This window comes from Siniperca chuatsi, linkage group LG4 (genome assembly GCF_020085105.1).
Source record: "Siniperca chuatsi isolate FFG_IHB_CAS linkage group LG4, ASM2008510v1, whole genome shotgun sequence".
Classification (NCBI taxonomy): Eukaryota; Metazoa; Chordata; class Actinopteri; order Centrarchiformes; family Sinipercidae; genus Siniperca; species Siniperca chuatsi.
Genome location: NC_058045.1, coordinates 1,050,001 through 1,065,000, shown reverse-complemented (window position 1 = coordinate 1,065,000; position 15,000 = coordinate 1,050,001). Strand labels below are relative to the sequence as shown.

At 42.7% G+C, this 15,000-nt stretch overlaps 1 protein-coding gene across 1 annotated transcript in view; it reads left to right on the top strand.

The window, feature by feature from the left end:
• The first annotated feature begins 2,643 nt into the window (after positions 1 to 2,643).
• The window catches only part of ntrk3a (neurotrophic tyrosine kinase, receptor, type 3a), a 286,883-nt gene continuing 274,526 nt past the window's right edge, over positions 2,644 to 15,000 (top strand). The window contains exon 1 of the mRNA XM_044193839.1: positions 2,644 to 3,369. Within this exon, the coding sequence (XP_044049774.1) occupies positions 3,083 to 3,369 (287 nt within the window). The 5' untranslated portion in view covers positions 2,644 to 3,082. The remainder of the gene's footprint in view (positions 3,370 to 15,000) is intronic.

Sequence of the window (15,000 nt, the reverse complement as noted above, 5' to 3'; positions counted from 1 at the left end):
GACTTGTCAAGCTGAGGTGTATCTGATGAACAGCTGCACTTGTCTGCTATGACAGGTCAAAAGGTCTGCTGTGAAAAAGGTCTATGCTATCATATCTCAGCATTTAGCAAGGTTTATTTCGAGAAACTTCCAAAGGGGGGCGTGACAGAAACAATTTGGAAATCACCATTTTGGATGATGTGGATAAATCTGACTGCTCGTGTTTCTCGCCCCGAACCAGAGCTAAGGAGAGGGAATGTTGGAGTCCCATTCATCAGGTGGACACAAACACAACTCCAAATGAAAAATAATGTTCATTTGTGTCTGGTGGCTGTGTAAACAGACAACTGTTTGCTAACATGTTCACCATAACAACATTATAAGGTAATAATAAAGAGGCCAAAAATCCATTAATACTGCTTAAAGAGTTATCCTTTGGGGACCAAGAACATCCAATAGAAATGTCATATTAGTTTCAACAGACTCACTCTGGATCAACGCGTGAAACTAGGCAGACAGCCAGAGTCGCCACCACCAGCATCTGGCCCAAAAGTCAGAACTGTACCACATCATGCCACAGATGTGTCACCTCTGACATCATGGGTTTGATAAGAACGAACCTGGACCCATACTTTCGGTGTAACTGTCAGCTCAACATCCAGTTCACTCTGTGCTCACTCTGTGTTCACTCTGTGTTCACTCTGTGTTCACTCTGTACTCACTCTGTGTTCACTCTGTACTCACTCTGTGCTCACTCTGTGCTCACTCTGTGTTCACTGTGTGTTCACTGTGTGTTCACTCTGTACTCACTCTGTGTTCACTCTGTGTTCACTCTGTGTTCACTCTGTACTCACTCTGTGTTCACTCTGTGCTCACTCTGTGTTCACTCTGTGCTCACTCTGTGTTCACTCTGTGTTCACTCTGTGCTCACTCTGTACTCACTCTGTGTTCACTGTGTGTTCACTGTGTGTTCACTCTGTACTCACTCTGTGTTCACTGTGTGTTCACTGTGTGTTCACTCTGTACTCACTCTGTGCTCACTCTGTGCTCACTCTGTGTTCACTGTGTGTTCACTGTGTGTTCACTCTGTACTCACTCTGTGTTCACTGTGTGTTCACTCTGTGTTCACTCTGTGTTCACTGTGTGTTCACTCTGTGCTCACTCTGTGCTCACTCTGTGTTCACTGTGTGTTCACTGTGTGTTCACTCTGTACTCACTCTGTGTTCACTGTGTGTTCACTCTGTGTTCACTGTGTGTTCACTGTGTGTTCACTCTGTACTCACTCTGTGTTCACTCTGTGTTCACTCTGTGTTCACTGTGTGTTCACTCTGTGTTCACTGTGTGTTCACTCTGTGCTCACTCTGTGCTCACTCTGTGCTCACTCTGTGTTCACTCTGTACTCACTCTGTGTTCACTCTGTGCTCACTCTGTGTTCACTCTGTACTCACTCTGTGTTCACTGTGTGTTCACTCTGTGTTCACTGTGTGTTCACTCTGTACTCACTCTGTGTTCACTGTGTGTTCACTGTGTGTTCACTCTGTACTCACTCTGTGTTCACTCTGTGCTCACTCTGTGTTCACTGTGTGTTCACTCTGTACTCACTCTGTGTTCACTCTGTGCTCACTCTGTGTTCACTGTGTGCTCACTCTGTGTTCACTCTGTGTTCTCTGTGTTCACTGTGTGTTCATTCTGTGCTCACTCTGTGCTCACTCTGTGTTCACTGTGTGTTCACTCTGTACTCACTCTGTGTTCACTCTGTGCTCACTCTGTGTTCACTGTGTGCTCACTCTGTGTTCACTCTGTGTTCTCTGTGTTCACTGTGTGTTCACTCTGTGCTCACTCTGTGTTCACTGTGTGTTCACTCTGTACTCACTCTGTGCTCACTCTGTGTTCACTGTGTGTTCACTCTGTGCTCACTCTGTGTTCACTCTGTGTTCACTCTGTGTTCACTGTGTGTTCACTGTGTGTTCACTCTGTACTCACTCTGTGTTCACTCTGTGCTCACTCTGTGTTCACTGTGTGTTCACTCTGTGTTCACTGTGTGTTCACTCTGTGCTCACTCTGTGTTCACTGTGTGTTCACTCTGTACTCACTCTGTGCTCACTCTGTGTTCACTGTGTGTTCACTCTGTGCTCACTCTGTGTTCACTCTGTGTTCACTCTGTGTTCACTGTGTGTTCACTGTGTGTTCACTCTGTACTCACTCTGTGCTCACTCTGTGCTCACTCTGTGTTCACTCTGTGTTCTCTGTGTTCACTGTGTGTTCATTCTGTGTTCACTGTGTGTTCACTCTGTGTTCACTCTGTGCTCACTCTGTGCTCACTCTGTGCTCACTCTGTGCTCATGTGCATATTCGATAGAGTAAACATTTGGCTGTTGGGGCCCCTGGGGTTGTGTGGCTCCGGCAGTGTGGCTGGTTGGTATCCAGGTTGGTCATTTCCCTTTAAACAGACAGACATAATGTTACAGGGTGCTTGATATGGGATGGCAGCAGAACTGAATGTGTGTGTGTGTGTGTCTCTGTGGGGTCACTACCATCTGAAAACAAAAGCCGCTGTGTGCGCGCACCCCTGTGTGCGGGCGCGCCTGTGTCAGTTTCCACTCTGCCCAGTAGGGGGGACTCGGAGCTCGGAGGATGTGGTCCTTCTCTGTCTCTGCCTCTCCACCATCCCACCGCCTGGCACCCGCCACAGAGAGGGGGGCGATGGGGGGGGGGATGGAGGGATGACATAAAACGATGCAGAGAGGAGAAGAGAAAGCACGCGCTCAGAGCCCTTCATGTCATATACCTGGAATATTTTCGGGACCCCCGCCCCCCTCTCCCCCTTTTCCTTCCCAGTGGTGTTTTTTTAAAACAAGCAGGAGAGCCGTGACTGGCATCATCCGAATCTCTGACATCCCCCCACACACGGACTCGCGCAGACACGGGGAGCTGGGTTTATCTGAACATTTGGACTGCATTGTGAGAAATAAGGTGAGAACACCGTGACTCATTCTAACGTCCACGTACGCGCGCAGCGGACTTCCCACCGGAGGATTTGTGTCATTTCCTTGCTGTTCGCTGCAAAGTTACGAAGAAATCTGGGGACTTGAATCGTGACAGCATGGATGGATTTGGTGCGTTATTTGGCGCATTCGGCGTCCGTCCCCCCCCCAGGATACGGTGCTGCTGGAAGGTCTTCTTTCTGCTCAGCGTCTTCTTTCGCAACTACCTGAGCTCCTTGCTGGACTGCCCGCCCACCTGCACCTGCTCGCCCACAGAGATCTTCTGCAATAAGTCCGACAACAGCAAATTCTTCCCGCTGCTGTCTTTCCAGGGCGCCGGGGGCGCCGGGGGGGCCGGGAACAGCACCGGGAGCATCGAGGACCTTTTCCAGAACATCACCTCCATGTAAGTGCCGCTGCTGTTTTAGATCTCTCGGAAAATCCACTTCAGCTGAGGTTACCGTGGTTTGGGGGGTTTTAGCATTAGTTTCTGGGCGAAAACCCCTTCACACCTTCCTGTTAATCCGCAGGACGGACAGCATCGTTAGGCCACTGGTCGGTTACCAACTGATGTCAGTACTGAGAAAACGTTCCTCAGCTGGAAAAAAAGGATTATTCATGCTTTTAAAATGTGCTTTTTTGGCAGAGTTGGTCACAACTTATTTAAAATGTGCATGAAATGTAACCATGGACATGAAAAAGCCTTTTCCAAAATAATATACAATTTAAACAAGATCAAATTGGACCATTATGTTTGTAGTACATGATGAAGCATTTGGGATCCAGACCCAGCCTGGGAGTATGTCAGAACAGTTCACCAACTGGAGGTTGTTAACCCATCTTCTGTAATTGCCTCCCTACATCAGCTGTACCCCAGCCTGTTACTGTATGCCCTGGCCAACCCGTTAGGGACTACATGACAGCCAGCGCCCTGGGCAACCACGTTCCCTTAAAAAGCCTTCATCTTATTTGAACCATGTCTTAATCTATACACACAACTTCAATGTAGAGTAAGGTTAAACCGAGCCAAGTCAGAGGCTAAATCCCATAATCACTAACGTAAGAGCAAATAGAAGAGCATCAGCCACATTCAGAATGTAGCCACCTCAAACAGGCGGTGAATTCATTAGAAAAGACTGTCTAAAGGTGGTTTAACTGACCTGAGGAGGGCTTACCTTTGTCTACATCCCTGGTAGCAGGTCAGTTTAACAACAAGCAAACAAGTTTCAGCTTTCAAGAGGTTCAGACTGTTTCATTCACGATTCAATTTGACTTTCGATTTAAAAAAACATTTTCAGCACTGATGACTATGCCGTTGTTAGACTATCAAGTCTTGATTTGTAAAGTTCAACAGATCATTGGTTTTATGCCCTCACAACAGCATTTACATTTTAAAATTCTTCTTTAAAAACACAGGCTACATGGTATCACGTGTGATATAACTGCCACATTTATTTGGACTGTACCACACTAAAGCCATATGGTCAAATTTAAATTATTTATTTAAAATGTTATAACAATAACTTATTTCACCAGTCAATTGGAACAGACTGTTAAACACAAAAACAAAAAGAATTGACACTAGATGGCTGAAGGGTACTTTACAACAACAGCCTCACCTCACCTCAAAAAGCCATCAGGAAGTACCCTTCTGCCACCTAGTGACTCTTCTTTTAACTGCAGTGTGCACGCTTCACATCAAACAACAGCAGGTGCCATTCAAGCTCAGCCCCGGCTCTGTGAACGGGAAAAACAAAGAGGCTCGGACCGAGCCACACAGCACTGTTCCAGCCATGATCTGTGTGTCAGTGACGTTAAACGACCTGCCCACGCACATTCAGCTGACTCTCTAGTTAGCCAAGCTGTGCTGTTGTTGTGATGTTAGCTGTAGCAGCAGGAGAGTTGTGAGCGTCGCTGTCTGGAGCTGCTGTGCTGGCTCTGGGAAACCGTCTCGTCCTCTCTGGCTGTTAGCTTCGCAGCAGCAGCTGTAGCAACAGTTTGCTAACCCACAACCTAGCTACACTAACCCACAGCCTAGCTACGCTAACCCACAACCTAGCTACGCTAACCCGCAGCCTAGCTACACTAACCCACAGCCTAGCTACGCTAACCCACAGCCTAGCTACGCTAACCCACAACCTAGCTACGCTAACCCACAGCCTAGGCCTGTCGCAATAATTCCGTTATCGACTTATTGTGCGATATGTGGACATGACCTCGTTCGTTTTTGCTGACCTCGATATTTCCTGTTGTTTATTATTATTATGGCCAACCCGATGCCAGAATGAACAGCAGGGCTTTCCCAGAGCTTAAGCGGTTTTTCACAGCGGCTGAGCAGAAAATTAAAACATTTAGAGACCTATTCAGACCATCAGGGAAAAGGCGAGAAATATATTCATAGCTATTTTTTTACTTCAAATATACAATTTCCCTGTAGTGATGTAGTGATTTGTGATTATTTGGTTAAATGACAATAATATTGTTTATCGCAATTATTGCTGGGACAATATATCGTCCAAAAAAAGTAGCTATGATGACAGGCCTACCCACCACCTAGCTAACGTTAGTTACATTACTTGCTGTGTCGTTGTTCGCTCTATATCATGGTATTGGATTTCTCCAGAATCGCATACATTAATACATTCTAAAGTTCAGCTGAAGCTAAAATAAGGTTTAAGCAGTCTGACTTTGACAAATCAAGTGGGTATCTTCGTCCTCATTGTTGTGTCTAGGATTATTACCAATATTTTGTCTACTGGGAAGTTTCCCTCCGCCACACCTCAGCAAGGATTCACTGTTGGTGGAAACATTAGCCTCATATCAACTTCAGCTGAACTTTAAAATGCATTCTCGCAAAGAACGAGGACTGTGTGATCTTTTACAGTGTAGGGGCACTACGAAGGAATGATTACAGCGACCGATGCTCTTTCAACATTCAGATGGCTTGTGAGTATTGTATTCAATATAGACTTGAAAAAATCTGAACCAACCCTTTAACTAGAATCCACAGAACACGAGCACAACCTCGACATGGTCCTGCAATGCTTACAATGAACTTGTCATCAGTAGCAGATGGCTAAATTGAAAATGTACTGTTAAACAAATGAATGATTGATGTTCATATACCGATAGCAGCACTGACAACCCAGGAGCTTATCAATATTTTGGTTCTGACCAATCAGGAACCAGTATCAGTTTAAGACCGGTCCTTGGTACCTATCCCTACCAACAATACATCACTGTACTGCTAACAGCTAATGGAAATTAGTGGTGTGACAGCAAAGTATACATTTCCAGTGGCAGGAGCTAATGAGAAATAACGGCTTCACTGCATCATAGCAAAATCTGTGTGTTGTCTGTACTGTACTTCACTTCACTGGGCTTTGGTGGTGTGAAAGTAGAAAACAATGTTGACAGGGTGTCAAGATAAAAGATCAACATTTGTTACATGAATTTCCTTTCGCCACCTTGTAGTAGTGTGCGTGCATGAGTGTGTGTGTGTGTGTGTGTGTGTGTGTGTGTGTGTCTTTCTGCTCCAAGAGATTTTCCAACAACAATTCACCCAGCACTCAGAGGCCGTAGTCCATCAGGTCCTTGTTGTGGAAAGAAGTGGAACTGGCTGCCACTGTATCCCCATGCTCTCTGCTCCGTACTCTCTTATTTAGCCTGTAAATCACACACACACACACACACACACACACACACACACACAGGCTGTCTCTGCTCGTCAGTTTTCCATCTCCCACTGCATTCTGCATGTCAACAGCACCAGCGGCTGGAGTGTGAGTGCTTTAGATGTGAGCTGTCACTGCTTCCTTGAAAAGCAAAATCCCCTCTGCACCTGAGTGTGAGCCCTGTCCGGATGGCTCTCCGGTCTGTGTGAATCCAACCTTGTTGCTGCTTACAGTGAAATGAACCCCATCTTCTTCCACACGGTGGAATTTTTGGACATTTTCCAAAAGATACAGCATTTTAGATGTTCGACTTAGATTTACTACCTCCCAGTCAGCCATTCATTTACAATAATTTCACTACAGTTTTGTAAAGCAACTTGTAGAGACTTGAAACTGGCTGGAGATGGATAATCCATCACATTCTGCCTGCTTTATTGCCGTCAAACTCACTGTATTCATGAACATGAAAACAAATCTTGATAAGATTTGTCTCTGTTTTATATCACTTTAAAGTGAATGTTGGACTGTTTAACTTTTTTTCTGACGTTATATAAACTAAATGATCAGCCCATCTGTACATAAGAAACCAACCAACAAACAGAAAACACATCTAAGGGCTCTGTATCAAGATGGTTTGTTTTCGTTATGTGTTTAAATGACTATCGGCCGATATATCATTGTCAGATTTTTAAAAATAAATATCAGTATCAGTAGTGTCGGTTGGGCTATATTAATGGTTATTATATTATAACAACAATGACAATGAACAGTAAAGGCAGACATGATGATCACTGTGATGGATTGCCGTTCTCAACCAAGAGTCAAGTCTGTATCGGAAAGTGATTTGTGGAAAATGAATGAAAACATGAAAAAAACTGGTGTGGTTCTTTAAAAGATTTGATACTCTGTAAGCGAAGAGGCATTTTCTGGTGCTATACAGTGGCCTTTTGTTAAGAGTGTGTATTGAAATCATTGTGGGTCTTTGCACACTTCAGGCAGTCTATACACAGACATGCACCCTGCTGCGTAAAGTTCACTGTGCTGGCAGTTTTTCAACTTGCTTCTCAAATGTTTGGGTGGTGAAAGTAGGATTTCTTGCTCGATCAGGAGCAGGATCCACTGCTCCTGTCCTCCTCAGCGTCCCTTCCTCTGATACTGTGTGAAGCCTTTCAGCTGGCAGCAGTCAACACATCACAGTGCATTAGGATCATATAGCACAGCAACAATTGGAAATTAAATGGCAAAAAAGAAGAGCTGTAACTTCAAATGTGCTGCATGGAGATGAAGATCAGTTACATTATCAATAAATCTTTACAATAGCGGTGGAGAGAAAAAGAACAAGAAGAAATTGAGAACTTGATAGATACTGATTATTTTGTGAGAACAAAACCTCAGTTTATTATTAATCCGTTTTGCTGTGAGAATGTTCTGCTGCAACAGTGATTCCTGACTCAACACACTGAGTGCTTGTTTTTCACGCTAGTCACAGGGAATTTAGGGAAATGAGCGGAAAACCCAGAAAATGAGAGGCACTCTGTGATAAGAAAGCTTTATTTTTATTGAATGTCTCGAGAAGAAAAAGCGGGGTGTGAACACAGAGAGGGAGAGACAGAGTAATGGAGGATAGAAAAACTGTGTGAAGGAAAGTGGTGGGTGAAAGAGAGAGGAGGTGGTAAATCTAAGAGCAAAAGAGATGAAAGACAAGGGATGAATGGACAGTAAGTAGGAAACTACTGCACTGTTTGAAATCAGCACCACATACATGGACAGCTCCCTGTTACACACACACACACACACACACACACAGTTATTCTCCACCATGTCCTTTTCATTCCACAAACTGAAACAAAAAGCCGGGCTTTATTTTGTATTAAGATGTGACATTTAGCAGTCAGAAAGTTCAGCGGGGTTAACACACTTCCATTTGTCTGTGTAACCTCTCGCTAACCCTCGCTGCTTAATATAAATAACAGGTGCAGTTTGTTTGGTTATGGACACACAATCTGTAGGCTTCCCAGAATTTTATTTCATTTTAACAATTACCCTCAGCCACGAGGTTTGGGTTTATTTGCCCAATTATTTATTTAGTAATTATTCGATTAGTTGTTCAACAGAAAATGAATCGGCAGCTTCAGCAGTCATTTTTCAATGTAAAAACGGCACCCTTTTGCTGTTTCCATTTTATCAATGTTCCAATGTGAGGATTTGCTGCTCTTGTAAACTTATAATATCTCTGGGATTTGGACTGTTGCACATTGTATGTTGGACAAAAGACATTACCTTGGACTAATTGTAATGGGCATTTTTTCACTATAATTTGACATTTCATAGACTAAATGATCAATTGATTAATTGAAAAATAATGCTTTTTTTGATAATGATAATTCTTAGTTGCAGTTCCACTTATTACATTACATTGTATTCATTTAGAAGATGCTTCTATTTAAAGCAACTTACAATACGTGTATTTAACTTCCGTAGGAACAAGAGCTAGATGTTGTTAAATACTGTAATGTTTGAAGTTTAATTATCCCATGTTAAAGCTTTGGCTCATCAGTTGTTGGAAGGCACCACACACTTTTATGAATAATACAGGATGTTGTCCACTTATAACTTATAAAATAGAATAGGGACTGTTACAGTGGCCCGGAGGTGAAGAGGTCACTGGGGACGAAGAGGAGCTATCAGTGACAGGTGTGCAGACCAGAGCTGTTGTGGAGCGAGTAGCGCTCAATCAGTGACGTGAGGCTGTAGTAACTGCATGAAAAATATTTGCTGAAAGTGCTCTTGTGCCATGGAAGCTCGAGTGGATACCATCTCTGCTCAAAAAGGAGGCTTGTTCCCATATGGGATTAATATTGTCAGTAAAAAACAGAGTGTATGATGGACAGGCTGACTGCAGCCATGTGTGGAATGAGAGCAGTTAACTAAAACGTCCGATGTCCCGGTCCAAGATGTCCAGGCCTGAGATGTTTTTGAGTTTGTTAAAAAGACTGATGGTTCTGATGGAGTGAATGGAAAAGGGTGTACAAAGAGTTGGGCGGGAGCGCGCCATGGCGCTGGTGCAAAGAGTGGTATGGAGCAGTTGGAAGCGTCTTGACAACTGGTTTCTGTAGTCCTCCTCATAAGCAAGTAAGCTCCCAATGCTAAAAACAAGCCGTGTTGTGCTTCAGATAAGGAGGTGCAAAACAACTTAAAATCTGTGTCCGATGACTAAAATCCGTTATCCGGTTTAAAGATGTAAAAATGAGGTGTAAAAATGTGGGCAAAAACTGGATAAAAAGTACATTTTACGACAGAGCCTCTGGCAGGTAGGTTATACTATTGTAGCCGTAGTAGTACTCAGTGGTGAGTTTTTTGAAGATTAGCAGGGATGGATTAGGTATGCAGAAAGATTCTTTCCCAGGTGGACTGCAAGAGAGGACACAAGGTGTGATGTGGATGAGAACTGGGCCAGATGCAGAAAACAGGGTTAACTACCACTGTTGTATTTCTATACAGTATCTGTAGCTCTCCTTTATTAATTACTTTAGTTACTTTAGTTTGTCATTCATTATATATTGACCATAAAATCATTAACAACAGGCAGCATTGCAATTAGTGTCACTATTGTCTTTGTAAAAATAGATTTTATTTATTTATCATGAACCACAATTCCATTACATCAAAAATAAGGTCAATTCTGTATTGCATGGATTGTGCTGCTTTAACAGTAAATGTCACAGAGATCAATCAGAAATGCTGCAATGTGCTTCAATAGGGATTTTTTTGGGGGGGGGGGCATTTTTGCAAATTGTTACTGTTGGCAGACACATATTATCAGTGTTCGGGTACACGAGCCAATCCTCAGATGTGTATGAAGGGTTTTGGTTGCATTAGTGCGTTTTGGATGTGAGATGAAGTGTTGTGCTGAGCTGCACGTTGGTGTGAAGAGTTGTGAAAAAGTGAACTCGTGTAGAGAAATGTGACCATTCAGTGCCTGTCAGAAAAAGTGATAATGTTAGCCTGACAAAGCATGAAAGCTTCATAAACTATTACTGTAAATCATGTATTTAAAAAAACTATCCGCACAATGGTCTGGAATCTAATGGACTTTCTGGTCTTAAACAAGGTGAGCGTTGTGACCTAGCCAGTCACCAAAAACACAGTATGCCCCGCTCTCTCCCTTCTCTGCCTAAGCAGAATGAATGAGCCACTGTTCTCACGCTAGGTTAAAATATTCAATAACATTTGAAGCCATTATGTACCACGTCAATGTGACAGCCCACATCATGTCAGCTACAGTGCTGTGAGTGTGTGTGTGTTTGCGTGTGTGTGTATGAGGATGTGTAAAGGATTAGGCAGTCTGGCTTGAGATGCTGTTAGGGCAGTAATGTGACACTGAATGTCAGTTGGCTATTTTCTTCCTCTGGGCTCATCAGCACTTAGTGGGGAGCAGACTGAAATAATTAAAAAGACATTTTAGAATCCTCTGAACCATGTGTGTCATTGTCATTTAATTTGGCATTTAAATAGGATAATAAGGATCAAGAAAATACCCCTAGGAATCCATAAATACATAACATCCAGGACTTTATAAGGGCATCAACAGTCAATATTCAAACATGCTTAAAATACATGTGAATGTCTTTGTCTGTATGTGTTAGCCATGAGCCCTGTCTCGCCCGATGCGTGCTGAGATAGGCTCCAGCCCCCTCATGACCCTGAACTGGATAAATTAGAAATGGATGGATGGATGGAAGCTCAATTTCCCAAATCTCCCCTATCAGATACCAAATGATGCCAGATGTTGCTGCTGCTGTGTCACTGGGTAAGTGCATTAATGCTGATTAGCAACATGCAGCTAATGGAGTGAGAGGAAGGAACACTGAGTGCCAGTGGCTGAAGGAACTGCAGGTGGAGGATTGGTTTCAGAGGTGCAGGGGACTCAGTGAGGTCAGGGCTTCTCCACAAAGGGTTTGCTCCAATGCTATGGAATGTTGAGACTGAGGTAAGGACTTTTCAAGCACAAGAAATAATATAAAATTCATACAAAGACTTTAGGGCTAAAACATTGTTCAGTCAGCCAACTCATGTGGAATGGATTATTATTTGAAAGTCGAATATGTGCAGCATTGATATCTGGCGTCTGAGCCCAAAAAGGAAGCACACATTTCAGCGTAGCACGTTGTTAAACAGCCAGGTGGATGGCACAGTATCACCTAGAAATAAGATTCACAAATGGCTTTTGTAATGTGTCGACATCTTAATATTTTAAAAACCTAAAATCACATGACACACTGTATGTTGCTGTTAAATAATCAAAATCACACTAATATTTTTCTTTTGCAGTAAACAAATCACCTTGACTTTCATGACAAACTGTTTCCAGCCGGCACAAACACTCCAACTCCAAAAATGACCTTTTCATCTTTATGTATCTAACAGCTGTTTATGTCAATGACAGGATCAATGCTGTGCCGATGTCAATATTAAAATGCTGTCAGTTATGAAAATGAAAAAAGAGTCAATATTTTCTTCAGTAATGCACTAATGCTGTCTGACAATGTCAATAACTTCCGGAATTCTGGATCCCAGCCAGGTCAGAGGGGTGTCTGATGTGTCAGTGTTTGAAAGGCCGCCAGCACAGGTGGGCTTCCGCTGTGATTACCTGTTTTCACTGGCTGAGCCGTCTGTGGTTTAAAGCAGCCTTGAAATAGTGCAAACGCAGTCGCAGTGCTGAACTCTTGTCTTGTTTACAACCTGTCTAATTGTCTGACTCCTTGTGTTTTTTGCCACGTTGGACTTCATTGTCATGTCCCAGATCTCATAGGAATAATGGACAAAACTATGAAAATAAGATGTTGTAATAAGCTTCACTGTTTGGATTGTTGTACATTCTGTAATCTGCAAGTGTGCGTTTGTACACGTCACTAAGTGTGAGCGCAGTGTGTTTGTGTGTGTAAAAAGGAGCAAGAGTGAAGTAGGTCCAGTATTCCAACTCAGTGACTGGCAGTCACACATACTGAGTGTGTGTGCAGAAGGCCATGATTTGTGGTTTATAGTATGTCACTGGGCTGCACGAGCCTGTGTGTGTGTGTGTGAGAGAGAGACACACACACACACTGTACTTCTTTATCGCTGCAGAGACATTGATTTTAGTGTTCCAGTCTGTGCTCTCAGCTCAGTGTTAATGATGGAGGATAGTGACAAGGATGCAGTCAAAGCGAACCATGAAGCTTCCATTCTGAGTCAGGTCGGTGTCTCCCTCTCTTATACTGAAACACGAGGAACAACCGTGTTGGCTTTTCAGACCTGTTAACGTGTCAGTGTGCATCACGGGTTGCTGTAACATTTATAGCCTGCAGGTTTATTATATATATATATATATATATATATATATATATATATATATATATATATTTGGACAAGCAACTTCCATTTTCATGTCCTTACCACAGAGAGCTTAATGGCAGCCCCGAACGTGCGTCGCAGTCACTTCCTAGTCAAACTGTTGTTTCTAAGATTACAGGCCAGGGAGGCATATCAATCCACTAATTGTTTCAGCACTAGTGGGATTTGATATATATTTTATATTTGTAAGCAGCCTGATCAAACTGTGTGGCATGTTTAAAAAGAAACACAGGCTGTCACCTTGATTCCAGTATCCGATACCTGTATCAGCCCTAACTGAATTAGATTAAAGAGAGAAAACACTTTGACTGAACGTTGACTGAAATGTAATGACCTTTTGTCGACTAAAACGTTTTGAGTTGTGGTTGACTAAAACTATGAAGGCAGTAGAGTTTTCATAAAGCTTTTGAATTCAGAAACAAAAGGGCCCCGTCTGTGTTTGGATCATACTGTCTGGACAGGGGACTGGGGTCCTTCCAGCCCGAGTTCTACCTGATAGCATCGGCGGTTGTATAAAGTGTACATTGCACAATTCGAAGTCTTAGGTATGAATGAACAATTTCAGATCTTGTCTTGATAACAGTATGATTTTGAGTTTGGATCACCTGACACAGATCCAAACGGCTGCCTTGTCTCTGTCAACAGACAGCAGCTAATGGCTTATACAGAGAATAACAGAAATACTGTACCACCCTTTTTTCATTTGTGGTCAAGCTACTGTCAATGAAACTTAACACTTCCTTTAGACGTTTCACATCAAAAGCCACGGAAGCTTTAAAGGGAAACATCTGTACAGGAAGTGTACATACAAATACAATAAATAAGTAAATGGCAAGGCAGAAGTGATCATCTTAGACAGAGAAAGTCCTGACGGACTGGAAGTCCCCGAGCGGGACTGTTGCAGAACTCGGAGCTGTAACTTACTGTCCAGCTATTGCTACCTTTGAACAGAGGGACTGTGTTTGTTTTTCTGATCAAATTTGCATTTGTGTGAGTAATGTAACAGATTTAAATAGTTTGAAACAAAGTTCAGTAACCCTTTCAATGAAGCCGTGTCTATAATGCATTATAATGCATTATATTATGGAGAAAATAATCTCCATAAGCAGCTGCATCCATAATAATCACATTATTAAAACAGTGATTATAATGCATTATACAATGATTATAATGTATTACAACTATGAGAATTATAATACACTGACCTTGCCAAAAAATGTCCTTGACCTTATGTCATTCTAAAATGCTTCATAATGTGTTATGTTTATAGTTATATTACGAATATTTATTTCAACGTAAAAACCTGAGCTGCTGGTGTTAGAAGTCATTGTAGCGCCAAAGTCTTTCTATTTTAACCGCCGCAGCTTTTCTGGCCTTTACGGCACTGTTTAGCGGCCCCGAATCATCTCACATGACATTCATTAAGAAGTCCTGTCACATGGCGTGCTCTAAAAAGAGGAGAGCGGACAGCGAAAAGAGAGCTTTTAAACCAGAATGGACAGACTCTTAGCCCCGAGCATCTTTTGAGCAAACATACCCGCTCAAATCCGAACTGAGCGCACAGAAAAGAAACGCTCTGAGAGCCAATGTGATCGGCCCAGCAGGAACAGGACACATCTCTGGATCGACTCGTGTACCCAAACACTGAAAGCATGTGTTGAGTCTAGTTTTACTGCCTTTAATCTGGCACTGTTAACTTTCATAGTTAGCATATGTTTATCAGATAGGTTTCGTATCTTTCATCATCATTTTTGTGTTTTGAATTTTTTGCGACTTTCCCAAAATTCTGGCCTGAATATTGTCATATGAGATAATGAATATCAGCACAAAATACCATGAGCACCTTAGTGATGATGGGATTACAAAATGGCTTTATCAGAATGGCTTTGTCTCTGTCTTAGACCACCATGAGAATGCTTTCATAGAGCACTTAACTGATCAGCTGGTTTCAGAGGAACCCCAAGCGCACA